The sequence below is a fragment of the Pseudorca crassidens genome, chromosome 2, assembly GCF_039906515.1.
Source record: "Pseudorca crassidens isolate mPseCra1 chromosome 2, mPseCra1.hap1, whole genome shotgun sequence".
In the NCBI taxonomy this organism is placed as follows: Eukaryota; Metazoa; Chordata; class Mammalia; order Artiodactyla; family Delphinidae; genus Pseudorca; species Pseudorca crassidens.
Window position 1 is genome coordinate 67,373,706 of NC_090297.1, and position 14,599 is coordinate 67,388,304.

General features: G+C 35.1%; 1 protein-coding gene across 8 annotated transcripts in view; it reads right to left on the bottom strand.

The window, feature by feature from the left end:
• The window catches only part of ZZZ3 (zinc finger ZZ-type containing 3), a 103,003-nt gene that overhangs the window by 44,742 nt on the left and 43,662 nt on the right, over nt 1-14,599 (bottom strand). For 5 of the 8 annotated variants that reach the window (XM_067726612.1, XM_067726615.1, XM_067726617.1 and 2 more), the window contains 2 exons: nt 13,900-14,053; nt 7,281-8,836 (listed from right to left, as the gene is read on the bottom strand). The exons of 2 other annotated variants lie outside the window; for them this stretch is intronic. In XM_067726612.1, coding sequence (XP_067582713.1) covers nt 7,281-8,785 — 1,505 coding nt within the window. In that variant the 5' untranslated portion in view covers nt 8,786-8,836; nt 13,900-14,053. The remainder of the gene's footprint in view (nt 1-7,280; nt 8,837-13,899; nt 14,054-14,599) is intronic. One more of the 8 variants, XM_067726616.1, reaches the window with a different exon arrangement.

Genomic DNA, 14,599 nt, shown 5'->3' on the forward strand with positions numbered 1-14,599 from the left:
AATACAGAAAGTTTGGTCCAGCAAAAAGATCTGAAGGGTCTAAGAAAAAGAGCTAACTAAAATCCAGATACATTACATTACTCCTTAATCATTTATGGCTACCATTCTAAACCTAGTAAATAATGTTTCATATCTTCTTGTATGTCACTTTCTCTTTTACTCTCCTCCTGAAGTATGTATCAACCAGTAACCCAATTTTTTACTTCTGCCTCAACCATAACAATACCTCATCAACACAACTAAAACAATGTCAAGTTTCTTTTTACCTTCATTCTTCAATTCAAATCGTTATTATTCCAATTTCTCTGACTTAAGCTTCTTAGCAAAAGAAGTCACTTAAACTGATTTTTAAGGTATAACTAAAAACTAGGGACTTCCCTGGTGGTCCAGTGGCTAAGACTCCACACTCCCAATGCAGGGGGCCCGGGTTCGATCCCTGGTCAGAACTAGATCCTACATGCATGCTGCAACTAAGAGTCTGCATGCCACAACTAAGACCTGGTCCAGCGAAATAAATAAATAAATATTTTTTTAAAAAACAAAAACAAAAAAACTAGCCCTCACTGTCACAGGAGCATCAACAAAAAATCACTTCCAAATGGCCAAACCGTAGGCCGGGCGTGAGTGTCATGAGAAGAAAACACACCTAATGTATATTAAAATTAAATCAGAGATTTTCGCTTCCAGTTATGACAAGTAGCTGACACTGAATACCCTCCTGCTATACATAACTAGCAAACTAGAGAGAATATAGAAACAATTACTGTCAGACAATGGACAACAGGCAGAGCAGAACTATGACCTGTGAGAGAGGGCAAACAAATGAGCTAAGCCCTAGGATCACACTCACTTTCTACATAGAAGTACCATCAGTATCATGAAATAAGAAGGGGTCTGGATGAGCAGAGAGACAGAAAACAGAGTTTGGGCAAGCTGAAGCAGCTGGAATTTGTGGGACAGAGCACCAAACAAGAAGCGAAACAGAAAAGGATGGAACACAGAAACCTAGAGTCTTTGGCTTGAACATAAAGCTGCACATGTAAAACATGAGATTCCACAGGACCAAGCAAAGAGTAACTACCAGTATTCTCATGAGGTTAGCTAGAGTCATTAGGGTTTCAACTAGCCAGAGTAAAGACCTTTTTAAAAGAGACACCAGAAAGGCCATGGCATAGAAGTGAGGCTAAACTAGATCTAGAGCACAGGCTACTCTGGACTTCCCCCTAACAGAGCTAAAAGTATAAGCCTTATTAAGACCAAGCTTATTATCAAGTAAATTTACTGCCTGTCAGATCAAATTTCAACACTTTTTAAAGAAAGAACAAAATCCAGACAGTCAACAACATATTTACAATGTCTACCACACAAATATTACTAGATACGTGAAAATAAAATCATAACACACTACAGAGAATTCTATCTACTGAGAGAACCCTGAACAAATTACTCAGTCTCCTCTCATCACTTTACAAATTTCCCTCTTTTAAAATCAGAAATTAAAGAGACAAGTAGAAGCAGCTTTCCATAATAATGCAAAGGAAATGTGGTAGAGAGATTCCACTAAAGTAAGAGGGAGGAAGGGAGGAGGGTGGGGAGGAGTAGAACAGTCACAGACAGATTTTCCCACTTATTACTGTACATTATAATACCTGATGACGTGCATCATCAAAGAAACAGTATATATGGTATAGGCTACTAATACGTAAAAATACAACATTTTTAGCCTACTATAAAAATTTACAGAAATAAAGCTCCTGCAGCTAAAGGCTAAGCTTCAATCAGTCTCAAATAAATGATAATTATTTTAGATGGGTTTTATTTCTAATGAGTATTTATTGCCATGTATAAAGAAACAACTATTGTTTATTCAAAATTTAGATACCTGGTAACTTACATAAGACACAGCCTCCAAATCAGAGAGGAAGCAAACAAGAAAACCCACAATTAAAAAAAAAAAATTTCATGAACTAATGCTCATTTACTAATTCAAAAAGAAATTTCTCAGTGCATCTCTTAAAAATCATGAGACAATTCTTACAAGCTTGGTTATTCCTGGTTTCCAAGTTGAAAGAAAACTGAAAGCAATTAGAAGGGAAGGCTGAATTATTAGAAGGTAAGTACCATCACAGCACAAGTGACTAATGAAAGTCAACAAAAATTAAGAAAATCATAAGAAGCCAGAGAACTCAGAAAAGAAGCCACATTCTAAGAGCATAAAAAGCAGAGAAGGTCAAATCATTTAACACAGGTGAAAACAGACCTTCTGGCAGTGATGCCAGAAAAAGTATCACCACATAACCCCTGCCAGCAAAGATGACCCTAAATCAAAAAGAACAGATTAAATTACACTCGAGTATAAATATAGTTCAGTCACAGGCAGATAGTTACTTTTGGAAACCATTGACATTAGTTGAAATAAAATATGTTGGTATTCAAAGGAAGAAACAAAGAATTCACTGAATATTTTGACTAGTCAATGGCTTACTCCACTTCAACCCAAAATTTTATACTTAGGACACTTATCTCCCTCCTCCCATTAATCTTTGTGTCAAACTACTGGGGCCAATCTGGCTCTTGTATTCCACAGTTTTCCCATGAGTTTTCCCTAGTAACTTTTGACTTTAATATACCTAATTGCATTCTAAACTACCCTCCATAAAGTATTTTTTGCGCATTATCCAAATCCTCTATGTAAAGTCAAGTTGTAGCTGTAATTTTATTTCCCCAGTTTACTGTACATGGGAGTTATCCTTCACAGACACACTAACAAAATGTTCTTCAAAACAATGAACATGGGCTTCCCTGGTGGCGCAGTGGTTAAGAATTCACCTGCCGATGCAGGGGACACGGGTTCGAGCCCTGGTCCGGGAAGATCCCACATGCCGTGGAGTAACTAAGCCTGTGCGCCACAACTACTGAGCCTGCACTCTAGAGCCCACAAGCCATGACTACTGAAGCCCCATGCGCCTAGAGCCTGCACTCTGCAACAAGTGAAGACACCACAATGAGAAGCCTGTGGACCGCAACGAAGAGAGGCCCCCACTCGCCGCAACTAGAGAAAACCCGCACACAGCAACGAAGACCCAACGCAGCCAAAAATAAATAAAATTTATTTTAAAAAAAAAATGAACATGAAAGTATTTCATTCAATAAACAGGTTACTTACCTATAAGGCTGATTCTCTGACAGATAAAACCAAATAATTATGATTACAATTACAGAGCTTAAACTTGGGCTAACAAATTTTGAAAACTGGGTATCCAAGATCTGCTCCATTAGGGTCCTCAACCTAGAAATCCCAAAAGTCCATGGAATAAATCTTTATTGGATCAGGGAACCTAGTTCAGACTATCAACTGAAAGACAGAAGTTCTAACCCCATTTCTACCCAGAATTCATCATACTTTAAGTAAATAACCTAAAAACCTTGATTATGAGTTAGGAAACAGGGACTGCCACCTATGCTATTTCCAAGTAGTAGTGGGTGTCAAATGAGAAACTAGATGAAATTACTTTGTAAATTATGAAACACAGTACAAATGTAAAATTATTTTATCTAGGGCCGGATTTCAACTCTAGTGCTTTCTAAGCAAAATCCATCCCTAGTCTTGGAGTTTTCTGGCCCTTTGAAAGAAATTACCTTGACAAACAATAAAAGTAGTCTCATAGGAAGTAGTGAATCTAGAAGAATTGATGAGGATTTTCCTATGTAGCTTCTGAAACTGATGAAGTATCAAATGATTCCTCATAAGCACTGTGCAACAGAAGGACATATAATTATTTAGTACATTAATGTTTTCAGAGAATCAAGTTTGAAACTACAATTCTTGTAATATTCCTTAATATGATTTGAAAACAAGATTTTTACCTGAACACTACAAGAGCAACACTCTTAGATGAGCAATAACTATCTTACTCTTACGCTTTCATTATCTAGCAACTTACAAATCAATATCAACATTAGCAATATTATCAATGAGTTAAATCATTTGTAAGACCTCAAAAATCTAGAAACCCTGAATCTGACTTTCCACCCTCTATCTGTTCATAAAAGCTTTCATGAAGCTATCCAAGGCCCTTCAAGTACAAATTTATTTAAGTATTCTTGTACAATGAGAATTCAGAGGCAACTGACCAAATCACATTTTTATTTGAAAATTTATTTTCCAGTGACTGCCTTGTGAATTGGAAGGAAAGCTCTGAACATTAAATCCCAGGACCTGAAATCTTCCATATCTTCTCTCCCTAGAACCAGAATTTCAAAATTTAGAGGTCAGTTTCAGTGTCTCTGATTCAAAATCAGCAAAAGCTCCATTCTCTAACAGAAAGAGCAATCCAGTTTTAAGCACATGATCTCAGTTAGTCCAGCTATTTAGGCCAAAAAGAGAGTCATTAGGTATTATCTACCACTTTAACAGACTCTATCAACCTAGAAGATGAGAGTGTCTTGAGCTGAAGTATATTTCTTTTTGATTCCCCACCCCCTAATCTTTAAGAAGGCATATTCTAGTAAAATACTCCACAGCTGGAATCACAACAGAGAAGAAGATACTCTTCAGTCCCTTGATCACAGTGGAGTTCTCCATTTGGATAAATAAATACATTAAAGCACCTATGGGTTTATATGCTGGAGAAGAGGGATGGTATCTAGAGAAGAAACAGGGCAAGCACCCAAAACATCTGTAGGCTCATTTCTCTGGCCTATGGCCTAATTACCATGAATCGGGTCTAAGTCTAGGACTCGACATAGAATATCTTTTCAAACATTTAGAAGTGATTAGATGACCTTGTATATGATATCCCTGCAAACAAGATGGATAAATTATAGGATGAATGCCAGGACAGAAGGTTGCTGATTAATTAATGTTAATTCAAAGAACTGTAACTGGAACAAAGAGCTATGGCCTCCTGGCTCCAGACAAAGAGCTACGTCACACTCAGTGTCTTCTATTCATAATATATCTTCTAAACTGGTCATCAGGAAGTACTCATTCCCTAGTGGTGGAGATCTGTGTGTGCAGGAGGACAATAATCCATCTACCCCAAGTGTTTTTTTTTCTTCTTTCTTTCTTTCCCCAAAGTACCTTTTAACATTTTTCCAACTGCCAGAAATTTATTTGAGAATTAAAAGCACTAGACAGGTATCATGATGCTATTTTCAACAATGACAATTTGGGTAAAAAGAGTCAAAACATTTTCTCTAACCATCTCCTGGTTCCAGATAGGAACAGGGATTTTACTGGAAGAGATTACATGTGATATGATCAAACACCTCATCCCAATTTTTCTTAAATTATCTTTAACCAAGATGCTAATCAAGATGCTCCCTCTCCATCCCACTTCTGCTGATCTGCTTCCTTTGGGGGAAAAAAAAGTTAAAAGTGAAAGGTCAAAGGTGCTATTTTCAAAAGATCTGGAAAAAGCAAAAAAGCAAGAAGGAATCAATTCTGTTGCCCAAAGTCACCCAACAAGGCACTAATTTAACTTGAGAACACTGTCCTAATAAAGCAACTAGCATCCAAATTCCAAAGTACTCTGTATACCCTAAGGAACCCATGAAACTACTGTTCTCATTCTCAAAGGTTTAGGAATATGCACCTTACTCTTCAAATGTTATGGCCACTATCTTTAGAGAATCATTTTATAGGAACATCGTTTTTCAGAATCACCAGAAGAGCTTTTTTACCAAAAAAGTAACATAATGTACTAATGGGAAAATATTTTCCATGATTAATAACCAGTTGACCCTTAATAAGAGAGTACCTCTTTTGCCAAAGAAACAATAAAAAGCAAAGAATAGAATAGAGTATCATTTTGTAAATATGCATACTTCCAGACTTTTCGGTATTTCCCCCAAGACACATGCTCTGCTTCCTAGTGCCTGCAGGAAAAAACTCTACTTTTGAAAACTGATACATGATACTAATGGTAAGAACTTAATTTATCTCAAATTGAAAAAACTTCATTTATGAATTTTTTTAATCTCAAACTGGACTTCAAACATTTCAAATACATGAAAATGCTAACAGTTCCACAAAATAAGTAAAACGCTCAGATAAAATGATCTATGAAACACAATATTAAAATGCTGTTTATAAAGAAAACAGAAGAAAATTTTCAGAAAAGAGACCTATGCTAAAAGGCCACCATGTTATCATGTACAAATCTAAACTATCTATAATGCGTGGCAAAAGATTATTATATTCTACAAGGCAGGATTTGATACTTTCATCCAATATATAGCAGGATCTGACAGCTGCCACAACAAAAACATTAAAAAGGTTCCTCAAATAAGTATTTTTACACAGTTTATATAATCTGATTGTGATATTCAAAAGCCTACTCTGTAAAAGTAAACATGATTAAGTCTATCTTTTACTATTGCTGATCATGATATTTATGATAAGCACTTTTGTTAACAGTTCCTTTCACGATTTAGACATAGCTCCAATTCATTTGTTATTGCCCAGAGTACTGTAAAGAAAATCTAAGCAAAATCATGATAAATCTGGACATGGAATTCTTTATTTTAAAACGTACCTTTATCACAAAGGTTGAGAACAGATAGTATTTTAAGATACAGTCTCCCCTTATAATTTAGAATCAGGAAAATAAAGAAATCTGTCTCAAATGCTTTATGTAAACTATAGAGCAGACTTAACTCTTGCTAATTAGCTGATTACAACATACAACTAGCTGTCACAGTATTAACAGTAATATTTACTTCTCTACATCACAAAAGTCAAAGATGATGCATAAAGCACATTGTTTAAATCAAAAGTTTTAATTGGAAATTAGATGTAAATAACTAAGATAAATGTAGATTTGTAGCCTGCCAGATTTCCCTTATTTGGATGATGTTTATTCACTCATTAATTGTTCTGCATTATGTGGACACCATATACACTTCATAAAGCTCTACAAGTGTACTGTGATAACTAAAGATGTTTCTATTTTATAAATTAACTCAAATAATATAAAACTTATTAAAAAATAAAAACACCATCAACCATGTTTCCACATGTCTTTTCTAATTTGAGATGTGTGAAATCTTAAAACTAGAAAACCATATCGCCATTGAGAAGGCTAATAAAGCTGGATGTTAGTCTTTTTTTTGGAAAATTTTTTTTTAAGAGTTGAGAATATCATTGTGTTAAACCCAAAATTTCAGCTAAAGCATTAATTTTAGCTGTAATAAAAATGCTATAGACATTATGAATAAATGAAAACTTGGGGAATAATAAACAAAGCAGAATTCATGGTTACCATATTTACACATACTCTTTGTTGTGTTTCAGTGCCACATGATCTGATTCAAAGTAATAAACATCAGGATCATCATCTTCCTCTTCTGTAATGTGCGGATTGGCACTCTCTTTGGCAGATGGCAAATGTCCAATATTGAGTCTTGCCTCTGAGGATGGCTTACTTAGTCCTTCACTCCCATAATTTTCAGAGTCACAACATATGCCTTTTTCATTGTGAGAAATTTCATCGGGATTTGTGACAGACTGACTTATATTATCACTAACAGGTGCATTTGTTTCACTGGGATTAAGATTATTCTCCTCAAGTTGTCCATTTTCTCTGCAAGGAGAACTGTTTTTAGTGGGACTACCTCTGGTAGGGGCCGCCCTCCGGGGTGAAGTTCTCAGAGTATACCGATGTTCTTGAGGTTCTGATAAAGACATCATCTGAGCCGAAATACAGTCTAGAACAGAAGATGGTTCTGGTTCTCCGGAGACTGGCATACTCTCAAGACTTGTGTCCAGGGCGTTATTGGTGTTTTCATTACACTGCTCTTTTGAGGCACTGCTATCTCCCACCACATCTACTTCCTCCTCAGAATCCCTTAAAGATGAATGAATTTCAGAAAAGGGGCCTGTAGCTGGCTCAGTAGTCAGCTGATTAACATGTTCCACAGGCAGGCAGGCAGTTACTACTTTGTGGTCCTCCAACTTGACCTGCACTTCTGAATTTGTGCAAGGCACGTTATGGTCTATATAACTGTCCTCCTTCCTACTACCAAGGAACATTGAAGTGTGGGTATCCGAATCCCCATTTTCAGCTACTGATTTCTCCTGCAACACATAGGAACCAGTGCTATTTTGTTTAGTGTTCCCATCGGACTGACAGTCATCACAGTTTACAACAGCTGAATCACTGTCATCAACACCATTGACAGCCAAATAGCCCGTGATTTCTTCAACTACTGTAGAATTAAGTGGCCCTTCCTCACTGACATTCACCTTTTTAATTTCCCTTTTCTCACAATCATCCAGTATAAGACATCGACAAGCTCGTTTAGTCCCTTGAAAATCTGCATCATTGTCCACTACTGTACTCCTCTGTTCTACTGACTCCTTGTCTGATTTTATAGGTGAATCTTCTTCTGAACTGTTTGGTGCTTCAGATCTAAGACAACGCTTAATTCTTTTTAAAACTGGTGAAACAGGTTCTGTTTGCCTTCTTTCACAATTTTCTACAGACTGCCTTTCTATGTTATCTTTTTCTGAAGAAGGAAGTCCTCTTTTCCTAGGGCTTACCCATGACTCTCGAGTACTCTGCTGTTTTATATCAGTAGTTCTTCCATTATTATTTCCTTTCTGAATTTGCACAGGCTCTGGTCTCTTCTTTGGTGATCTTGATCGTACTTGAGAATGAGAAGAGATTTCTTCAGGATGAGCAATGCTACGATTCCTTAAAGTTCTACCACAAAAAGATTCATCCAAGCCGTTTAACCCCACTGTTGATCTTGTAACACGAGTAGATCGGGAAGCAGCCATACTATGGCAAGTCCCTACAATACGGTCATCATGATCCACTCATTGGGAAACCTTCAAAAACGTAAACAAAATAATGAGAAAAAGGTAATAGTTAATACACCTAAAACAAAAGTATAAAGCTGTAACTTTTTAATCCATGTATAGCCATATTAAATTTTGTGATATAATTATTTTATTAACATTTCCAAAAGTGATAATATTAGCTAACAATTATATGGCACGTAATACATTCCAGGAATTGTTCTATATGCTTTACATACGTTAACTCACTTAAGTCTAACAACAATTAGAATAAGTGCTTATTATCATTCCTACTTCATAAATGAGGAGACTGAGGCACATACAGTTTAAGTAATCTGTCCAAATTCACACAGCTAGTAAACTGCTGGGCAGGGCCCTAGATTCCACGCTCTTAACCTTCCTCGCTATGTATCTACCTCTTAGATATACAGGGGCAAAGCGCCCAGAAAGATCTCTCTCAAAGACAGGACTTCATCTTGGTTATTAAAATAATAATCTTGAATTTATATAGCAGCTATCATATAAACTATCCCAATCACTTCTCATGTTTTCTCAACACTTCTGGGAGGTAAAAAGACAGGCTCTGCTCTTTTTAATTCACTCTTACTAAAATGAGTTTCAGGTCAAATTCTTTGATAACAAACCACGTGGCATCCAAAAAAATTTGGCTGCAGTAGAATTTTTTATAACTAAGCAGATGAACAGAAATCGCAGTAGAATTTTTTATAACTAAGCAGATGAACAGAAATCACAACCGTAGCTTATACTTGCTAAGAGCAATACAGAGCAAAGCCAAGCCACCCTAGTCTCTAGAAGTAGAGCCACAAATTAGCAAGTGAAAGGAAGTATTCTAAAGAGGATAGAAGAAAAAGGGAAAGAAGCACACTGCCGAACAAATATTACATTTAAGAAATCAGGAATACACATATAACCCCATCATTTCCTTCTTTCAACTCCTGAGTATATGTGTATGCCACAGTATTAATGCATGTTGAGGAGATGAGCAGGCTTTCTGGTGTGGATGCTTTGGTGCTTCTATAATACAAATGAGAGGGAAACTGAAAACTGCCCTGATTGATCCATTTGTATAAACTGAGCGATTCAGTGATTATTTTCCAAGGTTCTCCCAACAAGCAGAATTAAAGGAGCTGTTAAAATTTGAAGTCTCCATTCTTCTGCTCCTCCTCTATTTAGCTTTCAAAAGGTACTTTGCCACTTCACTGCCTGACTTCAAATGGGGTGCAGGATGGACAGAGAAAAGAGGCCAGTAATGGTCGTAGTACAAAGCTGCACAGGAACCTCTTCCCTCATCCCTTTTGCCAGCTTTCCCACAAGCTCACTCTCCTATAACCCTCCAAATGCCATTCTACCCCTCTCCTCACAAATCAAATACAATCTCTCCTTTGCCTCAACTTAGAAGTATCTAACAGTTGGAAAGGTTATTAAGAGCTACAGAAGATACAGCAACACGGTATCACATACAAAAAGAAGAAACTGCCTTCTTGTTCCTGCCTGCTGACAAAATGAATAAAGTGAAAAAGTATCCTGTAAAATATGTAAGTCAGTTGAATTTAGTTTTGTTTCAGAGTATGGCATACTTCTAAATTTTTAATTAACAATTTTTTAAAACCTTACAAACTCACAAAATCAGCCCTGGGATTAAAGTGTGAAAATTCTTTCTAGAGAATTCCATAGCAATCACATGAACAGTAAGTATGGAACATTGATCAGAACTTAAAAATAATGCTTTTCAAAGTAAACTTTTACTCTTTTGGGACTCATTAGTCAGACCTGATGTATAATTCTCTTCTGTTAAAATCTTCTTATCAAGATTACAGTCTATTTTTATTCACAGGTAATAAACAGTGAATGACCCATAAACATCCACTTTTAATTACAAAACTTTAAGTTAAACTTCAGATGATGTTTCAAAAGAGCACAAACTAAAAAATATTAAAATCAATGTATTTGTTTCATGTATCCAAATCTGAAGCCTTCAAATTTGAAGATTACAGATTTTTAAATATTAAATACCTATGTAAATATAACAAACATAAGCTAATTTTATAAACTTTATTTATAAAACCTAATGCAAATATCTTTAATGCCAACTTGATTATATTCGTGATTTATGGTTCAAAAATAATATTGGCAATAGTAATATTTTATAAACACACACACAAAAAACTGTTTATCTTTATTTTTAAAAATATGATGCCAATCGAGGGCATATAAACTTCAAATGATTCTGGTAACAGGCATTCCTAGCCCTTTTCTCTCCACACCAACCCAAATGAGAGCAAAATTTCTGCCTTATCATTATTAATGAAGTAATCCTATTATTCGTAGTACCCAAAACTACTAACAAAGAATATATATATATCATTATAAAACACCACCTATAATGAGGGTCTGTTTTATTTCTGCACTATTCCAGTGATCAATCAAAACACTGATCAACATGAAATATTAAAACTTTTTTCATTTCTTTTGCTCCCTAAAAATATTTTTATTCCGTTCACAACTACAATGAAGTCCAAGTTTTAGAGTTCTCAAACCCTATGCTATTGGGCCATATTTTAAATGAAACTGTTTTGTGATAAGAACCCTTGTGGTACCTCAAACTCTTGCAACTCAAAGTGTGGCCTGAACACCTGAAACTAACACAACATTGTAAATAGACTATACTCCAATAAAAAGTAAAAAAAAATAATAATAATAAAGAAACCAATAGAATATTTTGTATAGAAATTTGGTGACTCATATTTACTGTCCTTAAAGTAAAGTATAAAAGTCTTAAAAAAAAAAAAAAAGTGTGGCCTGAGAACTAGCACCATGGACATCTACTGGAAGCTTGTTACAAATGCAGAATATCAGGCCCTGCCTTAGACCTTCCAATTAATTTGATTCCTAGGTCATTAAATGTCTATTAGGGTTTGAGAAGCAGTGCCTTAGACCACTGCATCCAGACAGTAGTCTATTAAAATATATCAAGTTTCACACTAAATTAGACCATTTATAACATATCCTTTAATTCTTTATTCGATCCTAATAATAAAAAATTTATAAATAAAACCATTATCCCTTTGGCTAAGGAAGCACCAAATAGAGGACTATAAAAATCTCTTGCCTGAAATTAACATATTACATATACTTAAGGTATTAAATTGGTTAAAATTCTGAAGATTAGAGTTAAGTGAAATTTCAACACTCTTCCTTCTAATGATTTTTTTCTTCTGTTCTAACCTTTTTCTTCATTATCTTTTCTATTTTTGAATAAGCATTTATAAAGACACATATTTTCTGTAGTTATCTGATAAACTGAGTGCAAAATTCAATTACCGAAAAGAGACTAACAATGTTCCAATTATCTCAACCAAGTCTCAACATTGTTTTGCCATGCTGTGTAAAGTATTATAGACTAAAAGCAGTTGTCTTCCTCATTTTAGCTGCATAACACAAGAGTTACTAAAGAAATTTAGTGAAGAGGTTTGGAGTACAAAATTATATTCCAGCCAAAAATTAGGTTGCTAAAGGAAGAGAAAAAAACTCATTTACAAACAAAGTATCTCAGAAAATACCCCTGCTAGTTAAGTAAATAGTTAACATGGTTTAAACATTAGCCAGCACCTAACTAGAACTGGTAATTCAATCAATCACTCTAGTTTTAGAATTAAGGGAAACTGTTAGTTAACAGATTCATATGGGCAAAACCCAATCTAGCAACTAGAATGACGTTTTTCCTATGTTACCCACAAACTAATGAATATGGCATTTTCCACAATAGAGGGAAGAGAATATAATCAATCACTAGAATTCCTCTCTTCCCCACCTTCGTGAGTTTTCATTCTATTGCAGGACATATCTCAGAAGGAGAGTCAACCTAATTTTACCCTGTCCATTCACATTAAGGCCCAAATCCTACCTATAATTCAATGTCTCACCCATTTATTTACTGCTGAACTACCCTCTCCCAAATTTGAATCTACTTGTAGGATCTAATTATAGGATTCTCAAATATAATTATAGGATTCTGAAACGCTCTCTGAAACAGTATCAGCTATGTTTCAGATCATAAATTTCCAGCCCCTGTGATCACATCTGTACCACTGTTTCAGTGACTGAAAGTAAAATGGTCCACCTAATGAAACACTACTCCAGCTATCTATCACCTTTACTTTAGAAATCTCAAAAGATATTTCAAAGACACTGCCTGTAAGCTTTTTTTTCCACTATAATTACTGAAGTAGTATGGTTTATTTTGGGAATTGAAGGACTGGCAATCCTTCATTAACATCAATGTTCTAGCTGATATTTATTTAGTTTTATTAAGTGAACAATTTTTAGGAACTGGTCATGATACCATGTAGACAAACCAAAGTGAAAGGCAAAAAGAACAAGAGCAATTGCGAAGTGTTACCAATGATTCTTTTTCTATTTGTCTAGAACATAAACAGGAACTGTTTAATAACGGTTTAGGGACTATCCTTGTCATACAATTCTTTTAAGACAAATTTCTTCACTGAGCAATTACCACTATTATCTATAATGTCAAAAGTATCTATAAGGTTAAAAGAAGGAGAGTGAGACCTGGGGACCTATCTATGTAATTCAACTTAAGGTTCTTAATATCAGTCTCTTTGAACCCTGGGAACTCTATTACATACTACCTTGATCCCCTGTTTAAAGGGATCTCTTCTTTCTTCCCCATTCAGAGAGGGGCGAGGGGGTAGGCAGAGAGACATAGATATAGAGAGAGCTGAATGAATATACACTTAAAAAGACAAGTGAGGAGAAAGAGAAGTCAAGGAATTTCATACTACCCTTGAATCAAAAATACCTAGAGTGTCAAAGAAAGGTATAATGCTCTAGAGATTCCAGTGTACTTTAAGTCACTTCATTTATCCCGTTAGAAAAATATATCATCCCTACGCCATTCCCTATAGCTCTGCGCTCCTATGAACAGCTACCCAGACTGCACAATTTTCCATGCACCGAAGGAAGTATAGAAAAATAACAAGCCTCCTCTCCTTAATTACAGGCAAACAAACAGACTATAGTTGTCTTCACTACTACAAAACTAAATAACTTACCTGTATAACCAAAGATCTATCATTGTGGAAATATTATCTCTTTTCCTTATATCCTGAAGGAGTTGGAGCTATGATCTAGAATAGAGCTTAAGCATCATGGTTTCAGACTCTCAGCTTCAGCCATGGAGAATACTAGAACTTCCTAAATTCCTTTCTTTAAAAATAAAATAATAAAAAAAAAGAATTAAAGAATCAAATTAACTTATGCTAAAATATTTTAGTAACATCTTTGGTAATTCTTGTTAACTTTGTAGCCTCAGATATATCAAGAAACTGGAAAAGGATTTTTAGAAACCAACAAAAACAAACCAAAAAGAGCTTGAAATATACTAAATCTTTACAACAACTCAGTATTATTTTGAGTCAAAATGTAACTCAGTTCTTTTCTAGAGTCTAAGGCAATATTGTTTTGAGGTGACCCAAAGACTGGCCTTGATAAGAAGATTTCTCATACGGAATTTATAATCTCTTACTCTTATTCTAGAGGCCTTACCAAAGTTTGGCTTTCAGGTATTTAAAACTACGAACTGAACAACAAAATTAATTTAGATTATGTACAACAAAGAATCAACCAAGTCTTCTGCAATATATATACATTATAACTTTGGTTATATAAAGTGCTACAAGACTTTATAAAGGGAAATTTTTTATAAAGGGAAATTTCTATTATTTTTGGCATATGGATTTTCAACAAAAACAA